Source organism: Haemaphysalis longicornis, unplaced genomic scaffold, assembly GCF_048455015.1.
Source record: "Haemaphysalis longicornis isolate Haplotype H1 unplaced genomic scaffold, Haemaphysalis longicornis Haplotype H1 scaffold_12, whole genome shotgun sequence".
NCBI classification, from domain to species: Eukaryota; Metazoa; Arthropoda; class Arachnida; order Ixodida; family Ixodidae; genus Haemaphysalis; species Haemaphysalis longicornis.
The window spans coordinates 117,470,724-117,489,908 of record NW_027526225.1 but is presented as its reverse complement, the minus strand read 5'-3'; the positions used below and the strand labels follow the sequence as shown (position 1 = coordinate 117,489,908).

The 19,185-nt window shown below is 47.3% G+C and overlaps 1 protein-coding gene across 3 annotated transcripts in view; it reads right to left on the bottom strand.

Annotated features, from left to right (window-relative positions):
- Positions 1–1,633: 1,633 nt before the first annotated feature.
- LOC144163361 (uncharacterized) overlaps positions 1,634–19,185 on the bottom strand; it is a 60,672-nt gene continuing 43,120 nt past the window's right edge. For 2 of the 3 annotated variants that reach the window (XM_077694314.1, XM_077694313.1), the window contains 5 exons: positions 14,956–15,265; positions 12,750–12,879; positions 6,456–6,639; positions 3,844–4,778; positions 1,634–1,769 (listed from right to left, as the gene is read on the bottom strand). In XM_077694314.1, the coding sequence (XP_077550440.1) occupies positions 3,871–4,778; positions 6,456–6,639; positions 12,750–12,879; positions 14,956–15,251 (1,518 nt within the window). In that variant the 5' untranslated portion in view covers positions 15,252–15,265 and the 3' untranslated portion in view covers positions 1,634–1,769; positions 3,844–3,870. Of the gene's footprint in view, positions 1,770–3,843; positions 4,779–6,455; positions 6,640–12,749; positions 12,880–14,955; positions 15,266–16,789; positions 16,918–19,185 lie in introns of those variants that run through there. The other variant, XM_077694316.1, reaches the window with a different exon arrangement.

Genomic DNA, 19,185 nt, shown 5'->3' with positions numbered 1-19,185 from the left:
TCAGGCGGGCGGCGGCGCCCCTTTAGTCTTGGAGGGGATTAGCAACGCTTCCTCTTTGTCCCGGCGCGCGCGCAGACAAGGCGCCAAGGCGAGGACGCGGAAAGAGGTTAGCCGCGCGAAGACCGCTCCAAGCCGTCGGCTTGGCTTTGGAGCAGATGCCGTCCGCTGAACGCAATGGTGTGTCCACTTTAGGACGCAGGCGTCCTATATTTGCTTGTCGGGTGTAATAGCGTGCGTGGGAAACGCACTATGAGTGTATAAGAGAGAGTGTTGGGTCACATGACCGCAGGTGGGGACATATGTGTGATTGGCTGGTTCCTGTGGCCAATCAATGGTTTCTATTAATTGTTTGAATGGTTTTCTCTCTTTCTTGAACGCCCCCTCTTTGGAGGCGGGGTTTTTGGTATCAAAACCGGAGTGTTGGGTTTTGTCGAGGGTCGGTCGAGAGGGGATCTAGATCAGTATAGATCTCGGCCGAACAGGCTGCTGCTGGCAGAGTGACAATGTAACCGTCACTCTGACCTGATGTAAACTTGGAGTAATGTAAATAGTGTAAATAAACCTAATATCCAGCAAGGAAGGCAGTCCTCATCCCTCACCCGCTCCAAGCATCGGTCGTCGGTCATCGGAGCGAGTCGAGATCGTCCTCTCGGCTCGCGCATCAAAAAAACATCACTATTTCGTCTCCATCAGTTCGCCAAGAAGATGGAGAGGCGAAATTTAACTGGGGGTGCAGACCATTGTCAAGCCGCGTATCGCAGGCTTTTTGTCTGCCCCCTGGCACCTGTATGAATTGCAGTTGTCAAATAAAATTGAAATTGAAATTGAAATGTGAGCAGTGCGCTTGTGGAATTAAGCCAATGAATTTCCATTAGTCTAACAGTTTTATGAGACTATTCAACGGCAATGTTTAACTGTTGGCGCCTTTATCATAATTTTTTTTGTTTTTCTGTCGTATATACAGGTTTCGCACATCTTCATTTGAAATTACTTCCATTTATGTAAAATTTATATTGCTCACATTTATGACGTTGTAGGTCTAAACACTTGTTTTGCCTGCCTATTTTTGGCGCTTTATACGCCAAACAAGCTTATGCATCTCACAGGCATCTAGTTTGAATTGGACCTTGTTTATAGATTTGCCTTTATTGACATCCATTCATGCCCATTCGCGTACTGGTACAATTGCACACGTATAACTTTACTGCCTGACAAATTCATCCTTGAATTTGTATCTGCAAAACTTACACAATTATGCCGAGGCTATACATTTCACATGTAAAACATGCACAGTTTTCGAATCGTTATACTCTTCAAAAGTGGTGAAACAATGCTAATAAAACAGAAAGTTTGGGAACAAGCTGACACTCTTGCGCAGTATCTTATGCAAAAGGTCACACCAGTCAACCTTTATTAACCAAAAAAAATTGTTTCGTTAATTTTCAGATACGGGTAAAACAAAGTTTGTGTAACTATTTTGTCCATTAATTGTCCATTAATGTCCTCCAACGCATTTTTCTGCGGGAATAATAAAACATTTACTTATAAGTTACTAATAAGAACATTTTCATGGCTTCCAGAAAAAATAGCATGAGTAACAATTAAGATGCAGTCAATGCATAAGTACCCAACTGTTCAAACTGCAAAAGATCAACATTAGGACTACTCCGTTCGACGCTTTCCCGACGAATGTTGTGAGCCGTCAAGGGGACCTGCACTTCCATCCGTTGAGCGTGTGTGCTTGTAGTCGTCACATGATGGACAGGAAGCTGTGAAATGATGAAAAATACAAAAAGGAAGTAATACATCATTGTGGCATACTGACATATAAAACTGAAAGTACACCAAATCTTCATACGGCATACCTTTAAGGCCAACTGCACTCAAATTTTCTCCAACGTACAAATGTCATTTAATAGCACACATAAAAACAGTGCTAAGTGCAAAACACTCCGTTTTAAACAGGCACGCGGGCGACGCGAACAGCTCGTGAAGATAGGCGTTTTCAGAACCAAAACTGGAAGAAAAGGCGGCCATTACCGGCGGCCGGAAGTGACGTAGGTGATGGAACGGAAGCGCGCTTGCCGGTGCCGACAGCCGCTCGCAGCAGGCTCGAAATGCGCGTGGTGGTGTCGCGTTTCGCAATGTCATTTCTACAGAAGATAACATTTTGGCGAGGCTAATGGAGTTAGGTGCAATTGCGACTTCGCGGTGCTATCAACCGAAATGCACGGAGCGAACTGTCGAGAGTGTATTTTGCCTTTAGCGGAGCAGCAATCCTCGGCACTGCTAGTAAAAAAGCAGGGAGGCCAGATTTACAACGCTGTTTGCTCATGTGACATGGAAAAGCAGCTTAGCCGGTGCCTTGGATATCAACCCTTCATTTTTTTTCCTTTTTTTTCTGATCTGATTTTCTGAGGGTAACGAACCGCGCGCGTGTGGCGACCAATCATAAACTATTTTTGCTGTGTATTTACGTGCAGACATCTTTGTAGATATTTGCCAAGCAACTTTTACCTGGCTGCACATCACGGATTTAAATGTAAAATCGGTTTGCAACCGTATGTTAGCTTCCAATCATATGGGAGGCACTGAAACGCGAAAAAGTTGCCTATCTTGAGTGGTATGCTACTCTCACCTTTGACATGTGCATTTGATAACATGTTTTCAGGTAAACTAAATCTAACACTCTAAAAAAGTGAGCACCTTTTTTCTAGATTGAAAAAATAATGTAATTTAACATATAGCAGAGGAGCAGTTTTGTTAGCTTTCGCACTTCGCGAAGATGACGGCCGATCTTTGCGTGCATATATTTGTTAACCTGAGCAGGGCTTGTTCTAGTTGAATTCACTTGGCGAAGGAGGAAAAGGTAGAACTGTTTACATCGGAGCGTAGAACAACTCAAGTTATGTTGTCCAATTTTTGGAAATATCTAAGGTGAAGGTGGCGTGGGGCCAGCCCAAATACAGCACCCGCGGGAGTGCGAGGGATCAAGGATTTAGGAATATGAAATAGGAACGATAAATTAACAGGTAAGTGCGCGTTTCGCGCTATTTTTCTGAGTAAAACATTTTCAAATAAAAAAGCTTTGGTAACTCCCGATGCACCGCAAGCGCCTGTATAGTTTGCTGGCTTTGATGTTCTTTTATTGCATTTAAAAACTGCGGGTACTGCTACCTATGCTGTCAGTTTAAAACGTGATGCTGACGGCGGTACAGCGCAGCGGTGTAGCAGAGGAACCCCCAGAGAACGCATACGTGCACACGGCAGTGCGCATTGCCAGTCGTCAGAGCAGCGCGAGCTCCACGGGACAAGGTCCTCCCCGCAGGCCACTCAGAACGTGCTCCGGCGACTCTCCGCCAGGTGGTGCAAACGTCGTCGGCTCGGAGCTACTTTGAACGTTTCAGCTATTGTGCTACTTGGGTATCGGGGTTAGAACTTGGCCATCAACAACTTATTTGGATCAAACTTGGGCAAAGAAAAATTTGAGTGCAGTTTGCCTTTAATGGGGGTCATGAAAACAAAATAGAACTTTGTTCGATTTGAAAGAACTAGCCTTTGGCAACTCCCTTAGCTCCATAGCAGCTACAAAAGACGTTTTTTTAAGCGAAAAAATCCAAGAAATGTCGAAAGAAGTTCAAATTTTGAGCTACAGTGACGTTATATGGGCAGAAGTGATATAATGTGCACCAGCATTGAAAACACAGCATTCAAGCGGTCCACTCAAACGGAACTAGTAGAGGCAGCCTTACTACAGCCGAGTCAGGCGCCTTCGCTCGCCGGCCGCCAATCTCCCCACCTGTGGTCGTCAGCTGTCCCGATGCAGGGACGACGCTCACATACCTGCCGCTGCTGCGACGCACCGTCGCATTAGCTTTGTTCCCACGGCTGTGCCCGACCCTGGCTCTGGGCGGCCCATCTCTGATCGGCGACTGGGTACTGGCGGCCGAGCATCTGGATCTCGATGCAGCTGTGGCCGCCCTCGTCGCCCGCGTCTTCGTCGAAGGAGCTGTCCGCGTACACGGGGCCTCTGGACAGGAACGTTCGAACCACGGTCCTCGATGACGAAGGCTCGCCACTCTTGACGACTTTAGACGAGGTCTTGTTCTTCGATTGGTTCATGGCATCCTGTTTGTCCTCGAATTTGTCAGTCGTATCTGTCTTAGACGTCGTGCTCCTTTCTGTCGACGAGTCACTCTTCAGGGAAGACTTGTCGCTTGACTTCTGGGCTTTCTTCGCGCCTTTCTTCGCGCCTTCCTTTTGTACCGCTTCCAACGGGCTTAAGGGCCCAGCGGGAAGGTCCGTGTGGCTGATATCAGCGAGCGGCTTCTCCCCGCCAGACTCTCTCTTCTTCCCCAGTTCCCGAAATTTGTGCCCTCCTCCTGATCTCGCTGGTATTGGAGGAGAGGCGAAGTCTAGCGCTTCTTCCTTACCAGCTGCACGTTTACCGTCTTGGTCCATTTCGTCTTTCACCTTGTCATCCTGGTTTTTCTTGTCCTTGCTGTGTTTCTTGCTCTTGTCTTTGCCTTTTTCTTTTCCCTTGTCTTTGCCCTTTCCCTTGTCTTTGTCCTTGCCCTCACTTCCACCACTTCCGGACTTGCTGCCCTTTTTACTCCCGCCCTTGCCTCCTCCTTTGTCCTTGCCGCCTTTCTTGTCGTCCTCTTTGCCCTTGTCAGCCTCGTCAGAGCCCTTGTCGTCCTTCATACCCTTCGCTTTTTTATCGCCCTCTTCCTCTTCCTCGAGCATTTCGATAAATTCGCCCTCCGATCTAGGAGACCCTGGTTCATAAGAAGTCGGAGCATTAGTCAAGTTTCTTTTCGAAGAACTAAACACTACACCCTCAAGAAAGTTGTATGCATGAGCTGTTCTGGTAATCTAGCCGTATGGACCAATCTATGTTATGTCAGGTTTCCGTGGGGTCATAGCTTGCGTTAACCTGGCACTCATTATATTTTCCGCAGATAAAATCACCGATGGTAATTGTGTCGGAACATATCTGTCACGGTCGTAAGTAATTTGTCTTGAGAGTTCATCCGGGTTCCCATAGTGCTGGATGGTGTGCTACTTTTTACATCAGTTCCCTTTAGTGTTATCTATCCCTAGGCACAACTAGGTTTTCTTTACTTTTAACAGCGAACCTGTTTAGCCAATTGTTTATGTATTGTGTCCGCAGTTAGAAAGCCCAAAAAAGACCGCACGATTGTGCACGCATACATCGATCGTACGTTTGTCAAGCTAAGCATACTTATTAGGGAGATTGGCCAATATTGGCCAAAAAAAAAACAAAAAAACTAGCGTTTGCCGTATCTTAGCAGCGGCACGGAGACGCGTCTCAAATGTGCGATTTAAGCTGCTTTGCGAACAAAACGATGCAACATGTTTTTCAGCAGTATTGTTTGCCCTCTTGAGGAGACGCTTCCCCAATTAAAAAAAAATCGAGACCGGAAGAAAATACAGACCGGCCAGGGCAATAGAATTTCTCTGTATAGCTTGTGCAGGGAGCTATCAGAGGAGCTATAAAGAGGAACTCTAAGTGCGATTGCTGCTTCCTCCTCCCCGTGGGTATGGGCAGCCCGGATGGTGGATGAGGCAGAGGCGTTTGGGGTGTGGTTCACTGCTGCCATGACGTAGGTATGGCGGGGTTGCTGTTCAGGAGTATCAGCGCACACCGTGTCCGAGGATGGGGTACCGTGTGTCATGGTATAGTGCTCGCGCCAGGCGACCGTTTAGTATGTGATCGGGTGGGTGCATGTGGTAAGGGAAGGGAGAGAGAACCTCTCGTCATTCTGGAGGGACGGGATGGGGACTGGTAGGCGGGCGGGTTAATGTTGAGGGAGGATAGGACGGTTCTGCCGGTGTGGGTTAGGGCAAGTCGGGATAGTTGGGCCTGTCGGTGGGCTTCCATAAGTTCGGATGGTGTACCGTGCGTAGGACAGCATTGGAAGCAGTGGGGGGCAGGGGGGGGAGGGGGGAAGGGGGAGACGTTGCTGTAGCGTACGGCAATGTAGTGGGCGTTGTATGGCCTCGGTTCGAGTCAGTTCGGTTCGGATGAACAGACGCTGCTCGGCGCAGCGTCTTTATTACACAGCCGTCTGCAGTGTACCCCCAACGAATGCCGAAGTTTATTTTATGGATTTGTAGTTGTTTTCTTGCGTTGTATTTGTCTTTGCTTTTTTTTTTCATTCTGTTTTCTGGCTTCCAGCACTCTCCGAAACGAAATCCTGCGTGCGCCATTGGCTGTAGCGTTGCCACCAAATCCAACAAGATCATGCGCGAGACGGCGAGCAAAAAGAGAAAGAGAACTCCAGGCACGCATACCACGAATAATCACCATCATCATGTATGATAAATATGAGGTGCGTGTCTTGAGTAGCTTTTATCGGCATTGACAGCGCTTTTTTTTTCGCGCACAACTACCGAATTTACGATGGCATGCAGGCGGGTAGGGTACATACCCAGGCCACCGAAGTCGTAAGCCTCGAATAGGCATCGCTGAGTCATCAAGACGGCCTTGTGGGACACCCTGTCCTCGCCCTGCTCTTCCCTCACAGCCTCGGCATCCTCGAGCATGATCTTCTTGTAGAAGGACAAGAAGATTGGCACCTGTACCCGCAGGAAGGCGTTCGGGAACCAGGTATTCTGCGGAAATTGTCAGCGAATGGCGGAAAACGTTTATTCTGTGCCAAGTAAACAGAAGTGCAGATGACTCGAGAAAGTCTCGTAGCAATATCTGTCGACGCAAGAGTCGGTGAAGATCATAGTGGATATAAAATTGCGCTAAAAACCCAGCACGAAGAGAAGAAAACACGCCACACTGCTCAAACTAACAAAGTTGATTTCACGATCACGTATACTGCTATCAAGTAGACACGTGGACCAAAGAGAAGTTTAAAATACAAAATTAAATTCTAAAAAAATACAAAGAAAAAACAGACACTTTCACCATGACACACATGCCGTCTCAACCAGATTAGACACCATAAAGAAACGCGATTTCTTTTCCCAACAACGATAGTGAAGCGACACTAATGCAAACATCACCCGCGCGCGCAGTTTCACGCGCCTCTATTTCCCGCGTGAGCGAGTCACGGCTCCTAGCGAGCACCCTAGTTTTAAAGACGATAGTCTTTCTTGGGCTACTTAAACCCAGAAATTTTGGTCTGTCTGTCTGTCTGTCCGTCTGTCTGTCTGTGACTCGAGCTGGAACTCAATAGCCGCTCAGCTTGCTGAGCCAGGTTAGCCGTCATGAGACTTCGTGAGCACAAGAATAATATTCGTAACTCGATAAGCGGGCATCTTGGCATTCATTGCCGTGATTGTACGTGCTCTCCATGTTTTGAAAAAAAAAAAAAAAAGGTGCTCGCTAGGAGCCGTGACTCGCTCACGCGGGAAATATGGAGGCGCGTGAAACTGCGCATGCGGGTGATTTTTGCATTAGTGTCGCTTCACTATTGAAAAGAAATTGGGTTCTTGATGGGGTCTAATCTGCTCGAGACGGCATGTGTGTCATGGGGAAAGTGTCTGGTTTTTCTTTGTATATTTTTGGGATTGTAGTTTTGTATTTTAAACTTCTCTTGGTTCCACGTGTCAACTTGATAGCAGTATATATGAGCGTGAAATCAACTTTTTGTCAGTCTGCACTGTGTGGTGTGTCTTCTTCTGTTCGTCCTGTCCTCTTAGCGCAATTTTATTTCCGTCATGTCAGACCAACTAGCCCGTCAGTGTGCTTTGAAGATCATAGTGTCCACACCACAAAACGCATCAGTGACAGACTGCTAGCGTTTCTGTGGCAACGGCGCCGACCTATTGTACTGCCCTTTCCACCAGCCCTCCTCCAGCCACGTGGAAAGGGGATGCCGATCGCTGCGTGCGCGAGTTTTGTTCCTTCCGGCAGGCCGGTGCGGTTGCAGACTAAGACGCACAGAGCCTACGGCGTTACCGCCAAAGTTCGTTCGACTAACCTCCGTTACGTGAACCAGTTCACTCCACTATTCGTTCCCCAAGTGTAGGGCGAGACTGGCGAATTTCGCCATTCAATTCACCACTGGTGCAGGCAAATCCAGAACGAGTTCATGGCTCTCCCTGCACTGCAAAGTGAAGAAGCGGCAGATACAGAGGACAAAAATGCCGGATTGGTTTTCGCCCGTTCAGCGCAGTGGCGCCCCCGCTCGATCAACGGGCCACCCACGTGCTGGAGCTTGTTTGTCTCCTCCGCGTGACGGCAGAGCGTTCCTCAATTGTATTACTTCCATTCATCATAGCAAGAATGAAAAATCGCCAAAATAATTTACGAAGCAGTATCACCCTATAGTTTTCAGCGGATATCAAACGATTGCCGCTGGCACAAACACCATATCAAAGGATAGTCTGAAGATTTACAACTGTCTTAAATCTTCAGTTTACGGCCGCAAACAACTATGAATCAGCCCTCTCCAAAGTTCCGGTGTCCCGGAAGGCGCCGGCTTATCAAGCCTTCTCTTTCTCATATACATCAATGACTTGCCTGAAAATATAAAATCCCATCTTCGGCTTTTTGCTGATGGCTGCGTCATTTAAACCGTCATTAACAAACCAGGCAATGTTTAGGATCTTCAAGGCGGACGTGTCTCCATTGCTGCATCGCGTGATAATGGCTCATGCCACTGAAGGTAGCTAAATGCAAATCATTATCATTTACTCTTAAACGTGCAGCCGTTTCTTACCTTTATTCTAATAATGCTACTCCCATCGCCTCTGCTTCATCTTATACATATCTCGGTGTTCACTTGACGTCATTGCTATCATGGATTATCCATATCGATACCATCTTCTCTGCAGCATCCAGAAGTATTGGCTACCTTCGACGCAACCTCAAGAGCGCATCCACTGAAGTAAAAAAGTTAGCTTTTATCACTTTCGTACGCCCAAAACTCGAATATTCAGCGCCAATCTGGCATGCATCACAAGCCTATCTAACAACGAAATTAGAGTCCGTTCAAAACCGAGCCGCCCGCTTCATTTCTTCGTAGTACTCCCATAGAACCAGCGTCACTGCAATGAAACACTCTCTCTCTCACTCCCAACGCTTGAATCCCGCCAAATTCTCGCCCGTCTATGCCTTTCCACCGCTACTTCTATCATCCCCGCTCACGTCATCCATTGCTGCAACCAGCGCACAGAACTTCAGCATGCCTAAATCACTGCAGTCCCATTGCTCGTATCGCCGGCTATACATCAGCAATTACCTCGTCATTTGTTCCTCACGCAATAGTCATGTGGAATGTCCTACCGGAGCACTGCGAATTACGCACCAAATGCACCACCAACCGCGAAACGTTCCGCACTAAGGTCACCGACCATTTGTCTGTGCAACTTGCTTGTTCCTAATAACTTGACCACCCCTATTTTTTGTGCTGTAGTTTAGGTCTGTCCTTACCCTTAGTTTTTAATTCTCATGTGTATTTTTTTTATAATTTTGACACAACACTCATGTTTTTTTGCTCTACTTTTCGTTCATGCTTAACAATGGCTATCATCCCAGATGATTGGCGTATCGCCCGCGTAGTTGCAGTTCATAAAAAAGGAGACCATTTACAAAAAGAAAACAACCGCCCAATATCACTGAATTCATCTTGCTGCAAAATACTGGAACACATCATTGTACATTTCATAGCCGACTTCGTCGAACGTAATAAATTGCTATCTGATTACCAACATGGATTCCGCAAAGGCCTTTCAACGACTACGCAGCTCACAACTACTATTCACGAGATCGCTTCAACCCTTGATACATCCGGGCAGGTTGATTTAGTGTTTTTGGATTTTAGCAAAGCTTTTGATCGGGTTACCCATTGTAAACTTTTAATCAAACTTCAAAGATTTGGCCTCCCCTCCTTTATTATCAATTGGATAAAGCAGCACTTGTCCAACCGAACTCAGTTTGTGTATGTGATTGGGCACTTCTCCGGGCGTTTACCAGTTACGTCTGGCGTGCCCCAGGGAAGCGTCTTAGGACCAATTCTTTTTCTCATGTACGTAAACGATATCACTGCTGCTGTATGTCCTGATGTTGAGATTAGATTGTTTGCAGATGATTGTTTGATTTTTAAAAAGGTGACATGCCAGGGCGATCAAATTTCTTAAAACTCCAGTCTAGCCAAAATACACGAATGGTGCACAACCTGGTCAATGTCTCTGAACTCTGAGAAAACTGTGCTTCTGCGCGGAACAAATAAAAAGCAACCATTTTCCTTCACGTACAAAATTAATAACGATATCGTAACAGAAGCCACAGAATACAAATATTTAGGTGTAACAATCATGCACAAACTTACATGGTCTACGCATATTGAAAACATTTGTACAGCAGCCACTCGGAAACTTGGACTTCTTAGACATAAATTGCGCAATGCACCATCCAATGCAAAGCTTCTGGCCTATAGATCCTTTGTTTAGCCTAAAATTGAATACGCGAGCGTCGTGTGGGATACCTACTATCAAAAAGATAAGCATAGACTCGATATGGTACAGAGACGTGCGGTTCGTTTTATATTTAACAAATATAAGAGAACAGATTACCCGTCATCCCTTATCCTGGTAAATAAGATTCCTTTCCTTGAGTAGCGTAGGAAAATAGCCCGACTTAAATTTTTGTTTTTACTTTATCGCAACAAAGTGAACGTAAATGCGCGCGCATATATTCAGCCTTTCTTGAGTCGCACATCCAGAAATCGGCATGCGCATAACATCCTTATCAAACTCGCACGAGCCTTTTTAAATATTCATTTTTTTCCTAGAACTATTGTTGATTGGAATTCCTTGTCTGAAAAAATTGTTCCATCGGAATCTGTAAGTGTTTTTGAGAGTGAACTGCTGACTGATCTGGAAACGCAGTCAACCAGTTAACGACCTTGTCACATTTCCTTTGTATTTTGTCTCTTTTGAAAGGGTGATGTTTTATTGGTGCCCTGATATCTCTTGTTAGCAGTAAAGTATTCTGCACACCTGGCATTGTTGACTTCCATATGGTGTGTTCTTGATGTGATGTGTATTGAACCCTTCTGTAAGGTGTGTTATTTTGTTCCTTGGCTGGGTTAAACCATTTTTCAATGTTTCTAGTTATGCCGATACGTCTATTCCTTCTCTATTTGTTACTTCGGGTGCTTGTGCGCCATGTGGCTTCTGCCATGCCACATAAATTGTATATCTGCATCACCATGTTCCCACCTGCATGGTCCTCCGTGACCACAGTATACTGTAAATAAATACTCTCTTTTTGAATTCGATCCCAGCTTCTGTGTGTTTTCTTTTGCTTTGTGTGCGTTATTTTGAACATTAATTGCGCTGTACCTCGTCCTTTGCCATCCCTTATGTAATGCCCGCGGGCCCATAAGGATTAAATAAATGAAACGAAATGAAATGTCTTGCGTGTGCGGCATTGTTTCTCTCCCATGTTAACGGGGCACCGAAGACAAAATACAACTTTGTTTAATTTGAAAGAGCTCCCTCAGCTTGATTCCAGTCGCAAAAGACGTTTTTTTGATCCATAAAACGCAAGAAGTATTGAAAAATTCAAATTTTAGGCTACAGTGACGTTTTATGGGCAGGAGAGACATCATCTGTTCCAGCACTAGTTACAATTTTTAGTGTCAATTGCCCGTTGGCGTAAAAGTGGTGCAATCAAACGGGACTAGATTCCCCACTACAATCGACATGTGTCCTAGCGATGGGTTAATTCGGCGGCCGCCAGTCACACAAACAATATTCTGTGACGTCTTAGAAAAGTTGCCGGAAAGGGGATAGGCAGTCGCCACTGACTCGCATGTTTTCTTTGATATCTACATTATTATGGCGCAGTTTGTGATAAAAATGGTATCATTTTAGTCATGACAAAGCAGTTCTCTTAATGAATCGAACGGGTATTTTGTCTTCATGGCCCCTTTAGGCACAGCATATCGCAAACTTTTCAATCGATTAGTTTCCAAAGCTTTTTGAAGCTGATTTTCTAGCCAACGGGGGGCCGCAGTGCGAAATGGTATTATCTTCGGTGGCCTCCGCAACAATGTTCTGTCACGAGTTCATCTCCTGCATTTCCGACACCTAACCACTTTCACGAGTAACTGCCCTAATTTTTGGTGTTCTCAAATGTTCTGCAGGACAGCAAGCATCGAAGGTAAGACCCCGCTTCCTTGTTCAACGTCACGCTTAAAAAAAGCCCCTTCCTTAAGATAAAGATGGTTACAACGCGCAGCTTTCTCTTATGCAACCTGAGTCAAGGTCAAAGTCCAGAATCCAGACTGCTTGGAGGACCGTGTCTGACTGGCGCAATCGAATAGACGTCGGCCTCATAACGCGAGGGACCCGGGATTCGGAGCACGGGAAGCGTTTGTTTTCTTTTGGGGCGCTTGATGTGCTTTTGAGGAAACCCATCGTCATCATGTGTCCTCCCGTTGTGTAAAGTTGGCTTTCGTGCAGTGCGTTTTTGCGTACGGTCGCCATCAGGGAGGCAAAGAAAGCTTCGCTTTAGAATGTATCTGTTTTTAAAGGGACGAAAGCCATCTGATGGAACTCCCCTTGAAGCAAGACCTGCCGAATTTATAAACTGGAGCCCCATAGAGCGCAAAAAGGTTTAACCCTAAAGTGAAATTTCAGGTAAGAGCTTGGCAGGCAGGAAATGCCACCTTGACAAATCAGTTCCTCTGGGTTACTGAAACAAGAACCGAATGTCCGAAGCCGTGAGTACTGTGGAGCTCTAGAAAGGAGCTGCTCACCAAGGCAGAGGCGTACTTTCCGCAGACGTACTCGTAGAGGTTGTCGCAGGGCTTCTCGGAATCGTCGATTGAGTTCGACGTCTCCTCGATGCAGTTCTGGCACGTGGGCTGCTGGCACTCAATGTAGAGCCTGTAGAGACGCGCAATATTTGTAGCATGCTTATAAAAAAACAAACCCCGACCCTACGCGGCGTAGAACGCTGCAGCTAGCCCCCTATGATGTTGCAAACAATTTGTGACTGTCTCTGCCAAAGCACCCCGCCTAGAGTGGTAGAGCCTGTGAGCCATGGATTAACGGGGATAACGTTGGTACGGAAATGTAATCAATCAATCAATCAATCAATCAATCAATCAATCAATCAATCAATCAATCAATCAATCAATCAATCAATCAATCAATCAATCAATCAATCAATCAACTGAAAAATACGTAAAAAGCAATCGAATTGCAAGAAACAATCCATAGTGTCCCCTTTGCTTGTTTAACAAAGGTGCAAGAACATAGCAGCTAGAGTTCGTGTAGCACCACAGACTCTACAGTTCTTTGCCGTAGCACAATGGTTGGAAATCGATCGTAGACGCCCCGAAGGGGACATTAACTTTTATTGCATGAAACGTATGGCTAGGCCACCAAACGACAAGAAAACCCGAGCTCTACAGGTGCGGTTCGTTTCTAACTACGTGCTCTGAAAGGATTGTGTTTTCTGCACATCAGCGGAGCTCCGCGAGGAAGTGAACGGTTTTAAAGATTAGTCTTTCTTAGGCTACTTAAACGCAGAAGTTTCGGTCTGTCTGTGCGTATGTCTGTGACTCGATTCAGCCACCCGGCCAAAGTGAAACAAAATCTGCGCAACATACTTATATACACACAGCCAAATCTACACATCTAATTCCGGTGTCAATGTTCATACTTGCCGACATTGCTGCACAAAAACAAAACATTACGGAAATATAAGACATGAAATCAATACGCAAATGATATTTATTGTTCTTTTATAAAAAAAATTCATAGATGCTTGATTTTTGCGAAATGAAATAGTGCATCCACTGCAGAAAAAAAATCACTTTATCGCCTACTGTCACCCGCGCCACTATAGCATCTGGCGGCATTTAAAAAAAAAATCAAGAGGCAACATTACGAAAGGTTTCACTAGGTAGGTTTCATGTTCCGCTTGGAATGCATCTGGAGTAGGGAAACGTGGTTCTATAAACGTTGAAGTAGGGCGCCACGATGCGTCTCCGCCGTACGGCAGCGCTGGCATCGAGCCACCCGGCCTGGAGCAGTGGAACGCGGTAAATTTTAACTGACCGGAGCAAACCTTTTCCGTGTTTACTTTGAGAAGACTAACAGCATGAGGGGTGAGAGGGAAGGCATTTACTTGGCAAATGTCGTCGAAACCTCTTCTGTCGACATTCGCAACAACAGGAGCAGATACGCGGCCATTTTTTTTTTTTTTTTCAAAGAGGCGTTTAAGTTCGCCTGCCGAAGTGCTGTCTGCAGTTCCATTGGCCGTTTAACCCACCTAGGTGGAAGGGAAACATCTTGTGCTGCTTCCGGCCGCCACCACAACTACCGCAATCCCGTTACACTGGTTTGCCGCGTGTTTTCTTTCCATCTCAGCTTTCAAAACCTGGTACGTCCCACAGGCTAAACGCGTGAAAAGCCCTGTACACTAGCCTCACGGAATTCCAGGTGTGTGGCCATAGCCAGCGTCAGCAGTTCGGCGAGGAGGGTGGTGCGAGGGAAAGAACGTTTCGGAACTGCGTTCCCTTGTTAAACGTGCACGGGAGCCTTCCGGGAGAACTCCGAACATACCGTATGTTTCCTAAACTTTAACCTGTTCAACCAATTCGACAATAAGGGACAAAGCAAGCCCACGACCTATTCTCTCGGCTGTCTTTACTCCCGTGATCCCGCCGACACCGATGTTTTCAGCCGGACCACTTGAAGCAGTCTTTCTTGTCGGTACGAGTTTGCCGAGTAAGGAGTAGAATCGCAGTAAGGAGTAGAAACGCGCTTGCGCCTTAGTGCTTTGTGAGAATGGTGTATTGCTCGAGTGGCGAAATTCGACCTCTTTTGTCGGGCGTCACAGTATTCAGTCCCCCTCTCCTCGCATATGCCTTTGCCACTTTTGGCACTATGATTGCACGGTTACGGTTGATAGTTAAAAAGAGCTCATACGTTCCCTGCCGCAGAGAGGCTCACCGAATGGAGAGGAGCGGTACCAGGCAGATGAGGATGGAGAGCGCGGTGGTGACCAGGACGCAACTTGCGTAGCGGCGCCAGCGGGGTCTGCCGTAGAAAGCGCCGAACTGATCGGGGTGTTCCACTGCGGTCTGCACCGAAGGCGGTTGAGACTCCGACGAGGAAGAAGAAGATCCTTCTCGGCCCTTAGCCGGCTTGCTTCGCTCCTGAAGGGACCGTTCCTTGGACTCCGTCGTGTTTTCTCTGGCGTCCCCGCGGATGCCTGGCGCCTTCGCGCAGGCGAACTGTCTGTTCATCTCGACTGGAATCGCTGAGTAAGACAAATAACGTAACAAGGAGCACATTACACCACGCAGGGAGGAATCGGTGCCATTAGGCGTTGCGCATACTGAGCAACAAGTTTTCTGCGCCGATTATAACCGACTTGAAGCCCTCGTAACGGCAACGGCTATCCATGCTCAAAATGGGAATAGCTGTCGGAAACGCGAAATCTAGGAAATGCGAAGACACGGCCGGTGGAACTTCAAAGCGTTTTTAACGGGTTCCACACGACTGGCCACCACATTAAATTAAAATGAGCCCCGCACAGACGGACAGACAGACACACAGACCCAGAGACCCAATTTTTTTCCGTTTCGGGAGCCTGGCCAGAAAGACTATCGTCTTTATAATGCGTAATGGGATTACCGTGTGTGGAGATGACTAAGGCAAAATCAAGCTATCAATCGGGACCGTATTCTGAAGTAGCACGCTCGATGCGATGCATTCTCGCCATTCAAATATGGCGGACCGGCCCGACAGAGCACGGTGTTACCGTATAAACCGGAATATAGGTCGAGTTTTTTTCCAGAAAAATCCGCACAAAAGTCACCCCTCGTCTTATATAGCGGTCATTGGCAGAATGTAAATCGTTGTCTGGCAACAATGTGCAAGCGTAGTCCGTCGCCAATCGCCATTCGTGTCGGACTGCTCTCTCGCTTTATCAGGCCTTTATTTGATTTCGCTTTTCTCTAGGTTTTCGTCTTTTACTCGTCTATTACGTGTACGTGCGTACATTTCTGTACGTCTCTGTTCCGAGATGAGTGGCGGCAGTCGACGCCAGTTCACCGCGGCGTTTAAGCTGACGGCGATTGAGTCATCGAGCAGAATGGGAATATGGCGGCGCAACGCCAGTTAGGTGTTTCGGAGAAAAGTGAGCGGTACTGGTGGAGCCATAAAGCAAAGCTGTGCGCGTGCAATCCCCGAAACCGGTCGTTCTGTGGACGTCAAGCGGGCACTTCGAGTTCGAGAACAAAGTGGCGGACTTCGTCCGGGAACTTCGCTCACGATCACTCCGGAGGCCATGCGCGGACCGGCTCCGCTAACTGTACAATGAGTGGACAGCCGGCGACAACAAAAAGACCTATACGAGCCGGTTGGGACTGTGTCAGGCTGGGTGTCCTCTGGGCAGTCGCTGCCCGACGACATGGGTAGACGAGCGTTCAGGAAGTGCTCCATCAGCAACGCGCCTGATGGCATGGAAGATGACAGTGCTTAGCAGTCGTCCTCGGACGACTCTGAGAGCTCGGACGAGTGACTTCGGCAGGCATAGTGACTGGCAGTGACAGATGGGCGTCGAAAATAAATATAGACATTGTGAGTGCGCTTCTGTGCCAAATTATTTTTTTTGTCAACTTTTCCCACCTCAAGGTAGGGGGTCGACCTATATACCGGGTCGACCTATAATCCGGTTTATACGGTACTTCCGGCGGCCAGGTTGTCCCGCGACGACACATTCGCTCCTGTTACGCGCTCCCAGTTTCCGAACACCCGCAGGTGCGTGAAAATGGCTTACTTGTCGCGGATGTGGCAGCACAATTAGGCGTAGGTCGGCAGTGAGCTGCTGCTGCTGCTGCTACCGCTCATCCGGGAACTGCTTGCCGTCCTTCCTCGAAGACTGGCGCGTGAGAGATGTGGTGACGATAGCGCTTTCGCGGGCTCGAGCGGGCTCGCGCGCTTACTACGTCTGCTTCTTTTCTCTGCTATTTTTTCCCCCGCATCGGCCTTTGACGTTCTGCTCAGATAACGTACTACCAGAGTCCTTCAATGCTTCTCTGGTCATGAAACTCCCAGCCAAATTTCGTACGGGGACAAAGGCTACCGCTAGGGGCGCCACCGCAGATCGGAGGGCATCGGGCGGCCGCCGCTGCTCTGCAGCCAGACCGGCAGGCAGAAACGCAGTAGCAGCATGCCCGTTCGCACCAAATTTTTTGGCCACTCACAAAATGATAAGTCCATTTGAGCTGCCCACGACACGTAAAGCGAAAGCGCAGTGCTGATAAGGCGGCGAGCGTCTGTTTTATCTTACTCCGTGGTCCGTTCCCTGCCAAACGCGCTCTGACCACGCCCCCGGCTGCCCCCCCGATCAACACCAGCGCCGCGGAGTGGCAGCGAACAAAGCTCTCCCATAGCGTGACGGCGAAGTTTCATGAACAGAAAGGCATTGAAGGACACTGGTACTACTACCTACCGACCCCTTTTGTCTGCAAGGCGAGGATGCTCGGTCCCGCAAAGAATATAAATTTACTTTCGATTTCTCGTTTTCCTATCGCCCAGCAGAACATAACTCTGCTGATGCGGGCTTTCTTTATCCGCGCCCCTACGGTTTGTACTAGGGCTTTTTTTTTTTCCTGTCTTTCTTTTCCTGTTGGTAGCTAGTCTTTTTTCGCCAAAAAGCCCCTCACAAGTCCTGATCGAGCCCCTTCGTGGGTATGTTGAGGAAGAGGGTAAAAAAGGAGAAACGATGGAGAAAGGAGGAAAAATAAAAAGAACAAAGCAAAAGAAACACGAACAAGATGAACACCAGTACCACCAACAATATAATAATAATAATAATAATAATAATAATAATAACAATAATAATAATAATAATAATAAATAACAATCTGTTTTTTATTCTTTTTGTGAACCTTTTTCTGCTGTTGCTTTCGTATACTTCTTCGCCTTCTTCTTTCTCTCTTTTTCTTTTTTTGGAGGGTAAGTTGCGCTTGTTATGATCACAGAGACGGACACAGGAAAAAAACGTACACTTTCATGAGAAGACGGCACCTTCTCGTGAAAGTGTACGTTTTTTTTCAAGTGTCCGTGTCTGATCATAACAAGCGCAACTCACCTTCAAAAAGCATGTTACACCAACTAGCCCGACATCAAGCTTTGCTGTCCTTCTATTCTCTCCCTCTCTCCTTCTTCCATCCTAATTTTCTTATACGAAAAAGAAAAACAGTATCTTGGTACGAAAGGCCTACAAGTTTTCTCTCGGTTTACCCCTCACTGCTCCTACAGACAAATTACTGCATTAGGCCTGCACAACACTTGGGAGGAATTGGCTGAAGCTCACAAAACTCGCCAAAATGGAACGCCTGAAACTCACCACGACGGGAAGACACACCCTAGGAAAAACTGGGTTACGAAGTCCCAAAAGACAACAACGCTAAACAACGCATTCCTTCTACATGTTAGGGAGAACATCACTGTCTCCCCGATACCAAAAAACATGCATCCGATCTACAACAAAGCATACAGAACTGCATGCGGAAAACGGCCTGCTGTGTACGAGATTTCGGCGCACGTTAAAGATCCTCAGGTGGTCAAAATTAATCCGGAGCCCTCCACTACGGCGCGCCTCATCGCCTGCGTTGCGTCGGCGCGTTAAACCTTACAATCAATCAATCAATCAAAACGGCCTGACGTTCGGTACGCATGCAGACGCATCAGCGTACACCAGTCGATCAGCCCACGCCATCAGCATAGTTAATAATCAGGGACTGCAACCACCTTCTGCTTCTATACCCACCAGGGACATCAACACCGCCGAAGCAGCAGTCATTGCCCTTGCAGCTACCACTAGCAAAGAACATCCCAAGCGGAAGTGGCCGATTGCCAGTGCTTGGAAACCGCAAGGGTCTCCATTGGTGTCCAAGCTATCGGCCACGCATCGGTAACTCGGCTGAAAGGTTGATTGAGCGCAAAGCAAACGGCGATCGGAAGGAGCGTCACACAGAAAGCCCATCGCAGTACAGCGTATCGTCCGGGGCGGCCTCTGTAGCTTCCACCGAGGTCCCTCGTAATTCGCGCCAAATCCTCCCCTGGTGGCACGTGGTGTCCGAAAAACGTTGCATTAATCGTCATGGCAACCAGTGGCGAGGGGAAAGGGAGTTGCCGACGTCGCGGGAGCTGCTGACGTCATTTTTT